General features: G+C 38.7%; 1 protein-coding gene across 6 annotated transcripts in view; it reads left to right on the top strand.

Annotated features, from left to right (window-relative positions):
- foxp4 (forkhead box P4) overlaps window positions 1-18,114 on the top strand; it is a 363,043-nt gene that overhangs the window by 255,404 nt on the left and 89,525 nt on the right. For all 6 annotated transcript variants that reach the window (XM_048172845.1, XM_048172841.1, XM_048172843.1 and 3 more), the window contains one exon: window positions 1,151-1,328. In XM_048172845.1, coding sequence (XP_048028802.1) covers window positions 1,151-1,328 — 178 coding nt within the window. The remainder of the gene's footprint in view (window positions 1-1,150; window positions 1,329-18,114) is intronic.

Consider the following 18,114-nt stretch of genomic DNA (forward strand, 5'->3'; position numbering starts at 1 on the left):
CTCCATGTTGTTGATCTTAATGTTTTTAAATGAATATCTTATTGCTTATGTAAACAGTTCAATGATAAATACGTGGCCAAGGTAAAATAAAGCAAGCAAATGTAGTAAAAAAAAAATCTAGTGAGTCATGTGTCAAGTTAGATGTACTCTGTGTTCATGTTTCTTTTGGTTTTGGAAAAATATATATACACGCGTGTGTGTTTGTTTGCTTACATAAATTATTAATTTAATAAATATCATTATTTTTAGGGGGTTGTGCCATATGATATTTACTAACCCAGCCAATCTATTTCATATTTAATGTCTCACTATTTTTTTTTTTTTTTTTTTAGGAATCTCATTCTTTTACTGGCTTTTCTTAATTTATTAATTTATTAATAAGTTAATATATCAGAAAAAAATTGCAACAAAATATGTTTTAGTGCAGGAGCACTCATGTCAATACAAAGGCTATACACGTCAATAAGTCATCTGTTCACTGAATCATTCACTCATTTGAAGGCTTATTTCTTCTTCCAGTCGTTTTACCTCTTAAAGATACTAAATGCATTCCTCTTCTATTGGAAGTTGCTTGTGTTTTTGTACTGCTGATAATAAGGAGCACTAGAGGTTGGTGTTTCTTTTGAGCAAATGTTTTCTAATTGAAAGCGCCTCTTTGTCACTGTGTTGGATGCATCAACACCTTTGTCAAAGACAAATGTCCTTCGATCAGAGCTGATGCACTGTATTGTAACCTTTGGTAAAGAGAAAAGCATGCAACTCTTTCATGGCACAATGCCATTTTAGTTTGACACAAGTATCTCTTCAGGCAAACCTTCGTTGCGCCTTCCTCCGCGTTTGTGTCCTTGGCTGCCATTGGCTGTTTAGAGGCTCAGGTGGTTCTTTAGGTATATCCAAATGGATGTATGGCGCACTGCTTGTTTACTAAGTTCTTATCAAGGTTAGCAGCTGTGTCACCGTATTACTAGTGCAGATAAACACTTTCTGATGGGGTTGGTTGTGAATCTGCTATTGGTTGCTATTGTGTATATTTGCTTTTGTGATAAAACACATTGCTTACATAGATCTTAGCATGCTTCCTAGGACTTCTAACAATGCCTGATGGTCACTCAATATGTTCTTCTCTTTTTCTTTTTTTTTTGCCTGCAAGGTGCCACGTGATGATGGTAGAATCAGCAACTGAGACCATTCGAACAACACCCTCCAATCAAAATGGAGTCAGCAGCCTAAGCAGCCAATCAGATGGCGGAGGAAGAGAGGGCGGGTCCAACGGTGACACCAATGGGGAGATCAGTCCGGTGGATTTACTGCACCTTCAACAGCAGCAGGTGTGTGTGTGTGTGTGTGTGTGTGTGTGTGTGTGTGTGTGTGTGTGTGTTTGCAAAAGACCCAAAGTTGCCTACCCTGACTTTCAGGAAGTGTGTTGAGCTGTTGTTTCTTGTGCAATTCCCATATCTTGTGCAACATACAAACAACCAGATATATGACGCAAACTGCATTACATTGTTTTCAAAACCTCAAAGAGATGACTGTGTTCTGTACAGTATTACAGCTGTCACTTTTCAGTTATTTGATGGGAAACGGTATAAAAATTTAAAGAGAGAGTTCACCTCAACGTGAAACACAAAAGCTGATTTTTTTTTTATTATATAATTATTTATTTATTGCAAAAATCACGTGTTATTATTTTAACAAATACATTTTTAGTGGGTTGTACCATATTATATAATTTGTTTTAGCTATCAGAATCTTTTCAGTGAATCAGTTAATCCAGTTCACAAAATGATTTGTTCATGAATCGCACAGTTCCGAATCCCGACTGAATCAGTGATCCATTTGTCTCACACAAAGCTATTGTATGACTTCAGAAGACTTGAAATATCTACCTTATTTTGCAATGCGGATTTCTGATTCATTAGCCGCTGTAGGTAAATGGCTAGAATAATAACAAAGTGCAGTAAATGGTAGAACTATTACCGCTACAAACCAGCATGTTTATGATTATGATAATATAAATCATATAACAAATACCAGTTTGCACTTTCAAGCAGCATAATGAACTGTTCTTGCACCATTAAAATAACTGGAAGCAGATGACGCTAGGGGTGTAACGATATATCGAAGTACGATATTTCGCGATGCAAAAATGTTACGATATGTATCGCAGAGTGATGTCGATACTTTTACGATGAGCTGCCGACGTGACCTACTCTGCAACATGGAAGTAGCAGTGAGAGAAGCCGCCTTGTCACTGCATATTAAGGGTGTGTCTCAATCAGCTCTCTAGTTCAGTAAGTGTTTCGCGCACGCATCGACTCTTGCAAGCAGGTTTAAACGTTTCTCGTGTCAGTCTCTTGCTTGGTCGCGTGAGAAAAGTCGTGGCTTTCTTTTACCGCAGTGCCGCAGCAACAGCTGAGCTCACAGAAAAGCAAAAGATGCTTGCGATGCTTTGCTTTAAGAAGTTCTGCGGGGCCGTTCACATATTGCTATATACATTGTTCACATACATACTTAATATACAGAGCCGTAGTTCGCGGACAAGCTACGCAATATCTCGTTCATTATCGAAGGCGATTCATCTGCGATTATGAACGCGATATTGCGTAGCTTGTCCGCAAACTACGGCTCTGTATATTAAGTGCCGCTCCATTTGAAAGCAGGTGATGCAAGTCAGTTAGTTCAATTGTAGCCATGCGGCAAGCATGCTCACAATGGAAGCAACGCGGTCGTGACGCGCATGCGGTGCGTTTTCCAGGCGCATCGAGAAGAAAAATTCTCAACTTTTCAGAATGCCGCAAGCCTACCGCAGGCCATGTGACAAGAACCAGTCCCTCCAGAAAAACGCAGAATTTTTTTGTGATTGTTGCGGGCTAAAATGCTTGATTTTGCAGCACGTTTTCTTAAAAAATGCGATGGAATATGCGGGATATTTTTGCAATTTTATGCGATGAAATTGTGGGAACTTGCAAAAACTGCGGTTTGATGAAAAACAGAAAAAAATAAAAGGTGATTCCTCCAACACCCTGTTCTCACTAGGCTACTACTTTAATGTAAAGAGTAATTTCCTATTACTTCCTATGATAAGCAAGCATACTAAATCACAGAATATTTAAGTTCTCATTCTGTTTTATTTCAGACCTTAATTAACACATGGCTCAAACTTACAAAACATTGAGTCAAACAAGTTCTGTAGCTTTACAAAAAAAAAGAATATGAGTTTGTAGAAAGGCGCTATATAAAATAAACGTATTATTATTAATATCCAACAACTTCTATAAAAATGAATAAATAAAATATTTTAAATAATGTGTGCTTCTTCCTGCCAGTGCCTGCTTCCGCTGCTGCTTTAACCATCCTTGGCGGTGGCAAAGTGAAAGTGGTTTTCCAGCGTCAACACGCAGTTGCACGGAGTGCAAAATATTTTGCCCCCACTGTCATGTAACACACCGGGAAACTGCTTCGCGCGGTCTTTTGCGCTTATTTTTATTGGCAAAGGAGAATGATTTGTGTGCTTCATCATGGTTTCATGGTTTGCAGATGATGTTCACGTCGCGTAATTACGTCACTTCACAAGGTTCCCATGGCAATAGGGGGAAAATAATGGCGCTTTACTAGTGTGAAGTAAGCGCAAAATTTTTCAACTTTCTGCTAAGATAGGCTATATGACTTTTTTTGCAACGAAAATGCAGGGATTATGAAATCATGCTAGCCCCGCATATATTTTGCTTGCTGAAATCGGCAATTTATGCGGCGTATTTGAAAAAATGCGACCCCCGCATAAATATGCGGACTTTGGCTGATTATGCATGAAATCAGGCTATCGCATAATCGCGTTTTTCTGGAGGGACTGAAGAACCAACCGATCAGCTATGGCCTTTCCGTAACAAAACATCAAAATCGCAGCCGAACAGCTGATCATAGCTGTACAAGGTGTTTTTATATCTAGAAGTAAAGCTAATGCAAGGGCTAGAAATCATTTTATCCTTTGCTGAAACTTCCTGATCCTCTTGGCGAGCGCAGTTCATGGTTGCATAGCAATGACTGACGCCACGGGAGCGCAAGCGCTTTGGAAAGAAGGAGAAGCGGTGTGGCCGCGCCTTCCACACGTTTTTTTTAGAAGTGTTATGTGAACTGTCCCTTACGATTCTTAATACTAAGTTCATGTTGATTTTAACATTTTTTTTCAGTGACAGACAGATCTATTCAGCTGTTAATTTGAATACAGAAAGGTTTAATAAACCTTGAAATGTGATCTTGTATGTGCAACAAGGAAAATTATTGAAATTTGTTAATGAAAATGAAACTGTAACTGAAATAAATCTTATTTGAATTTCAGTTTCATTTTGTTCAAAATATCGTGATGCGTGATCGTGAACTCCGACAGATCTACCGTGTCGTGACCTGAGCGTATGTTAACCCCTAGATGACACTGAAGCCTTGCACATTCAGTTACAAATGGCCACACCCGCTCTCACATTAAAAAATATGTTATTGGACCATTTTGATTAATTGTTTTTGTGTCCTGTTATACTTGAAACTTTCAGTCCTCATGTACTGTATGCATGCAAAAGAGCGACACTAGTGGTCAAAAGTACCGATCGATACCAAGTTGCTACTGAAATTTAAAAATGTGATGAGCTAGAGCTGCACGTTAATGAATCGCAATCGCGATGTCAACTGATTATATGACGCAAAATGCTGCGATTTTATGAAATAAAATAATAATGTTAATAAATAAAAAAAATAAATAAAAAAAAAATGTGTGGACACAACAACCCATTATCTGAAGCTGTTTGCCCATTTTATACACCGCTTAAAAAGAAGACCAGTCAGTTTCAGTTTAGGCAGTGGCAGTGCGGCGCGCGTTCATGACTTTTCCGGTGTGCAGCGCAGAGAACGGGTAAAGATGGATGCGGAGCAAACGGTCACTTCAAGAAAAAACGCTATCGTTATATGATGCTATAAGTATCAGATTAGTAGTGGTTAAGAGGAAAGAGGATTTATCGTATGCACACAGCGCTGTTATCGGTGCTCATGGCGCACATACATACAAGGCTCGCGCGCACAGAGAGAGAGAGAGGCGCGTTATAGCTGCGAACTCCAAATTATTTCTCTTTCCGTCCTATGCACGTGTCACATACACCATTATGTGTCAAAATACCCCTCTCAGCGTATCATGTTACAGTTATGTCTTAATTGAACGAGGTGAGAATTCCTAGATGACACTGGAACCTATAAATACCCTTGCACATCAAACAACAAAACACAGCTTTAACAAAGATTAATCTTACAAATGGCCACACCCGCTCTCACATTAAAAAATATTTCTGTGCATGTTATTGGACTTATACTTTATTTGTAACATGTATTTATCTATGCTTGTTGTAATTTTATTGTTTTTGTGTCCTTTAATAATGTATTATTTAGGCTATACTATGGTTGAAACTAAGTTTCAAAGTTAAGTCTTCAATTTTTTAATTTTTTTTTTTTGTGTGATCCGAAAAATGATCCTATCTGTGTCATAACCTTGATGTGCGAACCATGAGTTTTGTGATCCGTTGAACCACTACAGATTAAAAGAAACAAATATCTTAAAAGATTATAACAAGTTTGCAGTAATGCAAAGATGTTATTTAATTTCATAAAAATATTTTAATTTGAAAACGCTGTGCATTTGTTTGTGTTGTCTAGTTTGAGTTGAGAAATAACATTTCAGCATTACAGTAATCTGTGTGTGATTTTCTTGAGAACCAAGCAAGATACTCATGATACTATTTGTTTATTATATCGCTATCGTCGCAATCGCAATATTGACCTCAATAATGCAATATGAATTTTAAAAATGTGACGCCCTACTTTGAGCGCTGTTGAGCGGATTTGTAAACACCTCTGATTGGCCGTTGTGTTCATGCGCTCATCAGATATGTCTGTGATTGGCTACAATGATCAACGCACGGGAGCATTTGAAAGCACACGGAAGTGTTTGCATATGAAAGCGGGAGCAGTTTAAAGCAGGTGTCTATCAGCGGACCGGTCGTATCTTTGTAAGCGCCGTGTGTATCTGTACAAGCGCTCTGTGAAGAGCTAATGAAGTGTTTTTGAGCGTTGATCATTGTAGCCAATCACAGACATATCTCATGAGCACATGCATCAGAAGTGTTTACGAATCTGCTCAACAGCGCTCAAAGCGTCACATTTTTTAAATTTCAGTACCGAATTGGTATCGAAGTCAGTACTTTTGACAACACAATCTTTAAAATTTCTGCGTTTTTAAAATTTCTGTTTTTAATGGAAGAATGCAAGTTGCACAGGTTTGGAGAGACATGAGAGTGAGTCAGTGATTTCATTTTAGGGTGAACTAATCTTTTAACCAAATCTGGTCCTCAGGCTTCATATTTCCATGCAGTCATCCAGAACTGCACTTGGCGATTTCATTCATTCCTGTAGATGATGCCGACTTTACTGAATTCCTCACACTTGAAGTCCGGTCTTAGCAGCAGTCTCAGCCTAGACTGAGTCAAAATAATCCTCTAAGTGACTGTTTTTTGCAGTGACACGTCAGCGTGTAGAGGCTTGTGCTGTTTTTGCTCTTTGGCCTATGCGTCAGTGTCTTCCATATCCAGTTTGTCAGTTGGAATTTCCTCACTTCCCGGACTCTCTTGGCTGAAACTCTCTTTTTCTGTTCACACTCTTCCCTAAATGCATTACAGACGCAGAGGGTAACAGGACCCCTTAACCTTGTTATCAGTGACACAGGCTGCGCTGCAACGCCTGTTAACAAATCCTAGTATGTAATATTGATGACCTATTACTAAAAGAAAGTGAATCTGTTAAACCATAACCATATTATTTAAATCTCTGAATTGATTTGGTGCATAAATGTATAGGCTTCTGACACTAATATCCACTCTGTTTTGTCCTCTTTGGTGCATAAATGCCCTTTTTTAACTAAAGGTTACATCCAAATCACTTCTGACACTAATATCTTTATATAGTTTTTTTTTTTTAAATTTATGACACTCTGTTTTATCTTCTATCATAATGGACAGTTTTTTTTTTTTTTTTTTTTTTTTTTTTTATTAAATTATAAAATTGTCTCAAAACAAATCATTATATTTTTGTTTTGAAGAATGTAATAATTAAGGCATCATAGGGTTAAATAACCCATGCAAAATTTGTATTTCAGATTTTTAATTTTTAATAAATGACATTATTTATTTTATAAATGTTATAAATAATAATAAAAAAGGACTAATTTCCCATTTTTGTCTACTCAGCATAGAAGAAAATGTGAAATATACATTTTGTCCCTAAGAACATTAAAGATGTTTAGTTGGTTGGCAATATGAAACAATTTTTTGTGCCTCATACAATCTGAGATCTTGTGATATCTGGAGTTTCATAAGAATATAAAAATAGCTGTCTTAGTCAGTAGTCTGACCATTAGAGCTGCTCACAAATGGCCATAAGTTAAAAAAAAAAAAAACAATGAAATGAGAGTCGTTTAGAGAGAAGAGAGCACAAGAGAAGCAGAACAGGAAGAGAGAAGGAAAGAACTTGTAAAATAGCTACTTTGCATAGTTTTTTCTGTCAGTTGAAATAAGGGCTCGAAATTGTAGTGAAGGTAATGAATGTGAATGTTTGCACTCCTTGGCTGCATCCTGTGTGTGTGTGTGTGTGTGTGTGCGCGTGTGTGTGTGTGTGGAGACTCCCGCTGAGCGAGCATGGCCTCACCACACACAAGGAGGCCTTTCTTCCTGGCTCTGCAGTCTGGTGTTGGTGCACCTGTACATAGTCATGTGAGCCAAAGCCTTTAATTAGAGATAGAAATTGCCAGTTCCTTCTGCTCTAAACCATTTCCAATGTCAAACATAAGGCCGCCGTGGCCTCAGTGCCACACTCTCTCTCTTCTTCCTTTCCTTCCTCTCTGTCCCTCTTTATTTTCCTTTCCCACTTTCTCTCGTCTCTCGCCACACTGACCCATACTTTTGGTCTTTGGTGGCAGCAGTAGCTCCTTGTAAAAGTAACATCCAAAACATTTTACATCACGGTTTTCGTAATTCACATGTCTACTAGAAGCTATACAGAGTAACTATAACTCTGTGATGATTATGTCATAGTTTGCTGGTCAGAAGAAAAGAAAAGCGTTTGTCTAGTTTTAAACTGCCATTTAGCTGAGTCTCTTAAAGTCTCTCATGATCACTTTATTTCTTGTAAATTGCAAATCACAATGTGACTATTTTATATCTCACAGTTGTGACTTAATATAGCACAATGTGACTTATTTTCTCATAACTTTAATTTATTTTTTTAAAATAAGTGACTATATTATATTTGTTTAGCAGGCTCTTTGGCATATGGAAGCTTGTTTCCACCACAAAATAAAAAATAAAAAAGGTAAATTTTACCGACTTTTTATCTTACAATTCTGACTTTTTTTCTCTCGCAATTGTTTACAGAGTTTACAGAATTTTCTCAGAATTGCAAGATATAAACTCACAATTGCAAGTTGTAATGTCAGAATTGCGAGATAAATTTGCAATTGCGCATTATGAACTCACAACTGCAGGATATAGACTCGCAATTCGGACTTTTTTCTGAATTGTAAGATATAAACTCGCCAACTCGAGATATAAAGTCCAATTTTTTTTCAGAATTATGATTTATATCTCACAATTCTAACTTTATAACTCACAATTATGTGTTATAAAGTCAGAAATGTGAGATGAAAAAGTTGCAATTACCTTTTTTTTTATTTTATTATTCAGTGGCAGAAACAAGCTTCCATATTGGCATGTCACAACAGTAGCAGTTCATTTAATGAGTTGTCGGTTGAATTTTTGTTTTTCATACAATCAGACTAAACGATTCTAAAGTTTCACTTGTATGGATAAAAAATATGCCACACAGAGACCTTCAGTGGTATAAAAGCTGTAAGCCACTGTCTAATAAGGATTTTATTTGGTTGCTTGCGTATAAGTGAATGTGTGTACATGCCTGTGTCAGTATTAATGTGTAGGTGTATTTTATTTCTCCATGGCCTTGAGCCTTATGCAGTGAGGCTCCACACACCTGCTCATCTTCCAGTAGCAGTTTTAAACATTTACTTTGGTGTTATCAGAGTCGCTCTACAGAGAAGGAAAAAAAAAAAAAAAAAACCAACAAAAAACTTTTGATGAAGAATGTCCTCAGGCCATCTTTTTGAAGTCCTGTCACTATTTAATGTGGAAAGTTTACTAATGCTTACATTTTGTATCACTTTTTTAGCCTCTATGCTATACTTAATTCAGAATCTGCATCCAGAACTAGCCGTTTTGCGCCATTTAGTTTTTAGACCGAGTAAAAATCACAACTATCTGCAGTTTCACTGAATGACATTCCTTCCCTGCCCTAACCTCTTTATCCACAAAGATATCCTAAAAATTCTTCTCATTTCTTCACTCCTCCTTTTCTTTCTTTCTTCAAGTGAGATGTAAGTTTTGTGCCAGCAAGCGACGCAATGCGCCCTTTATGATATGGGTGGCAGTGCCATAGAAATCTGCCTCCTTTATTCCATCTCAGATAGCCATTGTTCATAAGAATCTGATGAATGAATTAGTTCATCATCAAGTTCCCTCATTTGATTTTAAATGAATGGAGAGTTTGGCCTTGAAGCCAAATGACTTTAATGAGGAAGGCTCTGAAAATGGCAAAGCAAGCAGTAAAGTGTTATCATGGCAGAGCCTCCTAAAAAGTCATTTATCAAGTTTTAATGTCTTGCTCTGCTATCCTCATTTCATACCATTTTTTTTTTTTTTTTTTTTTTTTTTTTTATAAATGGAGCGGGTCACTATGAAGCCCAGCAGAAATTAAAGGAATGATTGAAAGAGAATATGGGATGTTTCAGGAATCCTTTCAAAAGCCCCTTTCGCTGAAATTTTTATGTAAATTAATCGACTTATTGATAGATGTCAGACTTTAAGTTGAGTCGTTTACAGGTACAGCGAGGTACTTCACGAGGTTGTATTAATTTAAATATATTGTATTAAATGTACAGAAGTGCAAAATTAAAGTTGTAAATTAAATATTCAAAATAATTGGTAAACATTTTTCAGCTTAAATAAAAATACAATTATGTAGTCAAATTTATTCATTTTAGTTTTAAAGCTTAAATAATTAATACAAATTAAAAAAAATGATTTTAATATAAAAGCTTAAAATTATTAATTTTAAAATAAAATACATAATTAGTAAAAACATTGAAAAAGTCAAATAAAATTAAATAACAATACAGGAAATATTCATAAATGGTGTAGTATGCATGGAATGAGTTGACACATTTTTAATTTTTTTATTTTTTTTAAACACTAAGCACTTCTATTTCGCTGTTTATTCTGTTTATTGTCTAGTCTAGTCTCTTCCTCCAAGCCCAAATCTTTCACCTGGAAGCGGCACAGTAGAGCGATACTGGTTAAACACCCTGCCAAGAAGCGTTGGAGCAGAAAAACAGTCCCAGCTCCCTCTTTGCAGACCTGCGTTGTCAGAGCACAAAGCACTCTCTCCCTGGGCCCCTCGGGAGCCTGGGAGAAATCACAGGCATCTGCAGACGTCAAAGACTCAACAGCCTTTACCAAACAAACAGAAGCCCAGCAGAGTGATGGAGAATGCGAGCAGAGGGAGGGCGAGATGGCGAAGGAGCGAAAGAGAGCACCGGGATGAGTTTGAGTCAGAGGAACGGAGGCAGGCATCTCGGGAGAAGGAGGGGATTGTGGGTACGGACAGATACGAGGTAGCCGAGTCATAGAGGGTAAGAGAAAAGAGTCGAGAGGGAAGGGGGAAAGTGGGGCTGAAGTGGTTGGAGAGAGGGAACCAAGAGGAGGGAGGGGGGGGGAGAAAGTGCAACGCTGAGATGTGTCAAGAAAGGGCGCCTGGGCCCCCCTGAGGAATGTTCCTTGTCTGCTTCACAACCCCAAGACCAGCAAAACCCTTTGCTTTGTAGAAAAAAAAAAAAGGAAGACAGGAGAGGTAGAGAGAAAAAAACAAGAGTGCACACTAGTGGAGTCCTTATAGAATTTCATCCTCTTGTTGCACAAAGCCAGGAATCCAACCAAGGGTTTTCTGTTTTTCAATCCCTCGAGTGTTCTTCACTTCAAATGGTCCCGCTCCACAGCCAGTCTACAGCTACTTCGGCCTGGGTATGGGGAGGTGGCCCTGACAGACCCCTCTGCTGCACCTTGCTTTCTTTAATAGGGTGGTCTTATCTCTCTTTCGCTCTCTTTAGGGATACAGTAGCCCTGTGGTTTCGCTTCAAAGCAACCGTTTAGATAGGATGTGCCCCAAATGGTGCATAGCAGGTTAAAACATTGTCGAGTCCAGACCAGCTTTCTTGAAGCACCATGTGGCCCGTCTTTTGGCTGCTAGTATGCGGTTTAGTATCAAGAGAACCAATTTCCCTTAAAGTTCTTCATCACAACTCATCCTGCTATGAGTGACGCCACTGATATAGATACAGTATAAGCAATCGGACATACAGTTTTAACATGGTGGATGATAAAGAGGGGCACGATCGGATTTGATCCTAAATCGTATGTCAAAAGTGAGGAACATTTGGGACTTATAAAGGCAGAAACTGATGTGAAAATGTTCTTGTGTATGCCAACTGAAGAGCATGCATACAAACTTTTTGCACTCATATATACCAGGAATTAAAATAATCCAACATTGTTTATTAAAATGTAAAGTTAAATAGACAATCACAATATGCATTAATATTATTATATGTGTTCTGTAGGTGGAGTTGATTTACTTTTTCACATTGTGCTTGAATTTAAGATGAACTGTGATTTATAAAGTAGGATGCATTTAGGAACTTATTTTTTGTGCGTTTTATAAATCGTAAAATCATTATAAGTTTTGACCACTTCTGAGTTTTGGGTTAAACTCTCAGGAGGAGCAAGAAGACAAGCAACTGCTTCCCTAATTAGTGGAGAGTTGAGAAAGAGTAGCGCAAAATGGAGATGTGAAACACACCAGAGAGAGAGAGAGAGAAACCGAAAAACCAGACTCCTCCTTTAGAGATGGACAAACATTGACAGCTTAACATTGGTTATGGTTTGGAGCTGGTGCATATGGAGACCACATCGCTGTAAAGCTCTGGCTCTTTTGATCAGATGGCCTACAGACAGGAGATGGCAGATGATTTCACTGTCTCTCTCACTTCCTCCTCTCTTTCTCGACTCACTTTTACATTTGACTTTCTTTGACTCTTTGGGACAAGGATTTGGTTTGACGAGGAATGGTCAACTTTCAGTTTGTCAGTTTTTATATAAAATCCAGCCTATTTGGTTTACGAAAATTCAACGACATGCTCGGGCAACCTACCAACTAGCTAATTTTAAACTTTTCTAATGTTAACTGGAGTTATATTTCTGTATTTTCTCTTATCCTTGGTTTATATTGTGAGGGACACTTGACGGTTTTTCTTCCCGTGGTCATCGTATCATAACCCACCCCCACTTTTTTTTTTTTTACACTTTATTACAACTCAGAATTACCCGTCTCCGTGTGCGTGTGTCGTTTGCTTTAGTCTTTGTTTTCTCTGGCACCGTCCACCATTAAGAGGCCATAATGGACTCTGCAAATTGGTCGTAATGGTAGCTTTAATTAAACTGTCCATGGCGCAGATGGAAAGAGTGGATAAAGGCATATAGATCTCAGATGTCTGGACAGATAGGCCATATTGAGTTGGCTGTCCTGATGGCAGATCATAGGTACCTGTGAGGTAGTCTAGACGCTCTAATTGGGTTTCTGCGTGTGAAATACTAAGCATGGTGAGATAGGAAGTTTGGACGCTTTGACAGTCAGGGTGTTTGGCCTCTCTCCCGTCTCATTACTGTTGGGAACGGCCTTCTGTTCAGCACTCGGCGGACAGTAATGGCCGTATCACGTCCTCCGTGTGAAATGAAGCTCATTTGACCAATTGCAGCCAAACGTGTCAGCGGTCACAATGCCTTTGGCCCACTGGCATGAACAGAGCCGCTCTTTCTCATCTTCCCCTCAAACAGCTTAAGTTTAACGAACAAAAAGGGAGGGAAGGGGGAGGGAGAGTCTTAAATACAGGGATCATATCCCTTTTGGACAAGGATGCAAGGTGATGGGGGCCAGGCCTGAAGCCAGCTTAATAACATCCAGTAAATCGAACATTTTCAGCCTATTGAAAGGTGTCATTGCTTAAAAGCATTCCACGCTTTTAATTGTGGCCCGTCTCATTGTACGGAGGTCAGTGAAGAAGAAAGGTCAAGCTTGGTCACAAAACGCTGGCGGTGACCGAGGTGCAAGGGCGAGAGGGTTTTAGGGGGAGGTGTTAAGGGAGGATAGTTGCCTAGCATCTGTAGACGACCTCAATAGATGCCGCAGCGATACCAAAAAAGACCTCCGGCGTGCTGGTTTCCTGTTGTACAATTGAAAAGCTGGCCTGGCTTTGAGCTTCTTACACGGTTAAGAAAGTATTTGAGAGGATGTTTCTTTACCTTCTTTGTTGTGTTCGCTCAAAGCTCTCAGAAATGAAGAAAATAAGAACTTGGAAATGTGCTGGTTCATCTAGATAACGTACATCATGTTTTTTCTCTCATAAAATTTGTTTCGTTTGTCACCAAAGTTGCTGTCTTGGATTGGTTACACATGCACATATCTGTAAGTAAAGGTTCATATAAAGCATAATGTATTTCACATGTGCTCAGAGATATTTCATATTCTTCATCTAATGATTTTTTCACACGTGGAGTCCTAATTCTGGAATGTGGGAATGTCATATTTATGGGAGGGTAATAAAACTAATTTATGGCTTTTCCAGGGAAACCTTTGAGAAGGCTAAAGAGGGCCGCCGTTAGTGTGCATTTACATACGTGTGTGTGCTGGTATGCTTCTCTCTGTGTATGGAGACATTAGGAGCAGTTGTGGCAACACACAGTCGTCTCTTCCTGCGTCTTTCCAGTGCGTCTGTCTATCCAGAGCATCTCAGAAGGACTGCCAACACAGCTGGGCTCAGATCAGTTCCAAACCACAGTAGCACTGTCACCCAACACAGATCACATTTACAATAATTACAAACTCATATGGGAATAATTGCGACAACAACAAGTGAAATTTTGACTTCTGGTAACATGCTGTTAAAAAGAATCAGAACAGTACATGTATGTATTTATTTATTTTTTTTTCATTCATTTTATTTTATTTGTTATTTATTTTTAATTAATGTGTTTATCTTTAATGTGTGTATATATTTTTATTTTTTATTTTAGCATAGTAATTTTGTTGAATTTAATTTAAAAACAACAAAAAAAAAGGTTGTGACGTTTATTAAAGGTGGAGTGTGTAAATAACAGCAACCAAAAATTCACACTGTAAAGTTTTATTTATCATTTTTCTCCATCTTGTTTCATTTAAGCCATTTCAAAAGAGTTCTGAAAATACTAATAGATTTGTGTTAGGAGCAGCTTGAAAGTCAAGTTGTTGCTGACTGAAAATCTTTCATATTTTCAAACCAAATGTGATTTGAAATATGTCAATATGTCATATGGCTTTTTTGGAGCCCCTGGTCACAAAATGATTCCAATTCATTTATTTTTAATTGATTTTTTTTATTAAATTATTGTATTTGTGTCATTTATTTATTTATTTAAGCTTTTTAAATCTGTTTAATTTTATTTTTCAAAGCAAAAATCATCATTCGACAAAGATTTTGACGTTTATTAAAGGTGGGGTGTGTAATTTCTGCACTGATAACGGCAACAAAGAAATCACACTGTAAAGTTTTATTTGTCATTTTTCTCCATCATATTTTGCCCTCTGACTCACAAGCCCTCATTTAGCCTCTTGTTTTTGTTTTTTGCTCAAACATAATAGATTCGCACCAACAAACACTCACGTCCAACTGTCTAAAGTGGTGCCACAAAGCCACCTTTTATTCTGTGTCTGTAATTTCCACGGCCTGGGCAGTTCATAGGCAGTGCTTGAAGCACATCAAGCATTGACCTTCTTCTAGTCACCATGGCGATTATGAAAGATTCTCAGCTGGATACTAATGTGTGGGCATTTGGAGGTATAACTCCCTCAGAGCTGATTGACAAACCACTGGGGAGAGAGGGAGGAGAGGAGAGAAAGGAAGGAAAAGGAAGGGGACAGGAAAAAAAAATAGGGCAGGAGAATGGATTTAGTGATTCGGAGAGAGCTGTGAGTAGTGGGAGGGGGAGATTTAGGTAATAGTTGAAGTGGATAGGAATGGAGGAAGGATGGAGAGAATGAGGGGCAGGAGGAGGAGGAGGGTGGCAAGGGAGGGAATTTCACTTTTGTAGAGTTAGCGAGGCAGAGGGAGGGCTTCTTTAGCCTTAGTACACTTCCTACTGGACTCGCCGTCAGGAAACAGCCATAATTGACACTAATTGGCATGTGTTTTTGCTGTATCAGCTCTAATCAACAGATGAGGTGGAAAGAGAGTAAATTGCCAAGGACTGGTGCCACTTTTAACTTCTTAAAGGAACAGTTCCTCCAAAATTGAAAATGTCACCATGTACCATGTCGCTTCGAACCCCGGTAGCTTTATTTTTTTATTTTTTTATTTTTTAGACAAAACACAAAATAAGATTATTTTCAAGCTGCTTTTTTTGTAACCAGTTGTCAATCTCCAAAACAGACAAAAAACTCCATAAAAGACTCAAACAAACAAATAAATACGTACTGTTTTTATTGTATTTTTATCATATAAATGCAGCCTTGGTGGAAGAAGAGAAAAAGAGAAAAATCTTGCCAATCCCAAACTTTTTAACTTTTCAATCCCTGAGATCTGAAAAAACATAACAGATTTGTGTTAACAGTAGCCAGAAATTTAAGTTGTTATCGACTAAAACCAAACCAAACGTGACATGATAAATTTAAATATGTAAATGAGCCATATGGCTTTTTTGGTGCCCCACTCACAATATGTTTCCATTTTATGGAAAAAAAAAAAAAAAAAGCAGCTTGGATGTTCTTCAAAATATTTTTTTGTGTTCCACAGAAAAATAAAGTCATATGATTTTGATACAGGTGAACTTTTCTTTTAACCAAGCTGAATACAAATGCACACTTACGTACTCAGTAAGCCCAATTTCCTTGCCTTCAATGCCCACTTAGAACTCTGTATTGTGCTGTGTAATGCAGAGGCCTAACCTTACGCCATCCCAGAAGCCCCCGCTCCACAGTCGGCTTAAGAGACCCCTCAGCTCTCCATCTCTGTCCTCCCAGCGGCCCTCTCCAGGCTCCAAAAATTGGAGAACCCCCAGGGGAAACAAAAAGACGAAGGAAAAAAGCAAAAGAAATATGCACAGCACCACTCTCAAAGTTGTTGCCCTGGTAACTGGTGAGGGCGAGGGACTGCAAACAATGAAGCCAGATCCCTTTTTAAGTGTTGCTAATTAGCTTGCCTCCGCTTGCTCTTTGTGTTTGCCATCTTAAAAAGAGACTAAAGTCAACAGGGAGAGGCGTCGGAGAAGAGAAGAGAGAGAATGTTGGTTTCTATTTTTCTTCTCAATAGCCAAGGGTGGAGATAGAAGCGAGATGAAGGCCGCTTTGTGCCGAGCGACGCAGATTGATGATATAGATTGATGCTACTGATGTAATTGAATATTGATGAAGAACATGTGAAACCTGGAGCTGGTTCGGTTTTGTTGAAGATTTGCTTTCGCGGTGCTGAAAGAAAGTGTGTTTGCTTTATCATATTCACATTGTGGGCCATTATAGGAGATTTTGAGTTTCCTATGTGGACACGACAGTAGTTCATTCTCTTTCGATCTTGGTATTTGTGCTTAAAAATGTGAAACGTGGCCTCGTAGCACTCTGTTTCCTCTCAGTACGATTTATTCCCTCTTAACTTGTCTTCAAAACCGCCCCGCTCCCATTTAAACACAGATGGCAGAAACTTTTTCATTTCAATGTGCCGTTTATCCCTTTTGATTATTTTCTAAAGATCGGTATCACTTTAGCCACTACCAGGTGTAAAATCAAAATCAGACTAAAAACATGAACTTTATTTTTTTTAGTTCTACTCCAGGCGAGCGGTTTCAAGTTTTCAATACACCGCATGTGTCTCTTTTCTTTCTCGCTAGCTTGCTTTTGGCAACATCCCGAGTGTGTATTATTAATTTTTTCTTTATTAATAATAACAAAGAAATGCGTTCCATATGTCTGGTTTGGATGGGAAGCCCTGCTGCCAGTTAGCGCTATCCTCATCATGGAGACCAGGTCAGTCTGTTTAGCATGTGTTTGTAGGAGGATGGGTTTTGGACGGCATCCCATTGGGCTAGGTCACTCAAGCCATGACTCGCATCACACCCCAGCACCTTCCTATTGCCCGAACCGTCCCTGCAGACTCGCTCCAAGATCTTGAAAAGCTCTCAAATACGACAAGACCTTGAAAGTCAATTTTTGCTTATTAGTTTTTGCAGTCCACACAGCAGAGAGAGGTTGAAACCCTATCAAGTAGAACTTTGTTTGGCTGCCAGAAGGGCGGTGTTAAGAAAACCACAGCAAAACTGCCGTGCAATTGCCATCAATTAGCCGGCTGTGCGGCTGCCGAGGCTGGAGGATTTTGAGACGACCCATATCCTGAACTCTCCGAGCTCTCTCTCTCTACGAGCTGTCTCAATGCTGAACTCTCGCTAATGCTGTGGTCCTCAGCACTACAAAGTGAGCTCACGGTGCCAACAACGAGGTAATGATGCCCAGAGAGCCCAGCCATAGTGGATTACACTTCCTCTTTTGCTCTTTCAGTATGGGACATGGGGATAAGTTACTGCCGAGAGAGACACCAGGTACATATGAGCTCATTTGAGCCTCTTTCACTGTTTTCCTTCCCGTAATGGGTTCAACAGCCATGCAATCCTCGCAATCTTTTTCACAGTTTTCAAAAACAAAATCTCTCTGACATCCGAAACACTGCTGCTATCGTGTTGCAGCCCATATTTACTTTTTTTTTTCCCAAGCAGGCTTTTTGTTTTAACATTTTTGGGGACTTAGAGGTGAGCAACGCACATCTGGAAAGCAGCAGAGGCAGCAAGTTTCAAACAGGTCCCCTTTGTGAAAAATAGGATGTGAAAAAAA

Source organism: Megalobrama amblycephala, linkage group LG21 (assembly GCF_018812025.1).
Source record: "Megalobrama amblycephala isolate DHTTF-2021 linkage group LG21, ASM1881202v1, whole genome shotgun sequence".
NCBI classification, from domain to species: Eukaryota; Metazoa; Chordata; class Actinopteri; order Cypriniformes; family Xenocyprididae; genus Megalobrama; species Megalobrama amblycephala.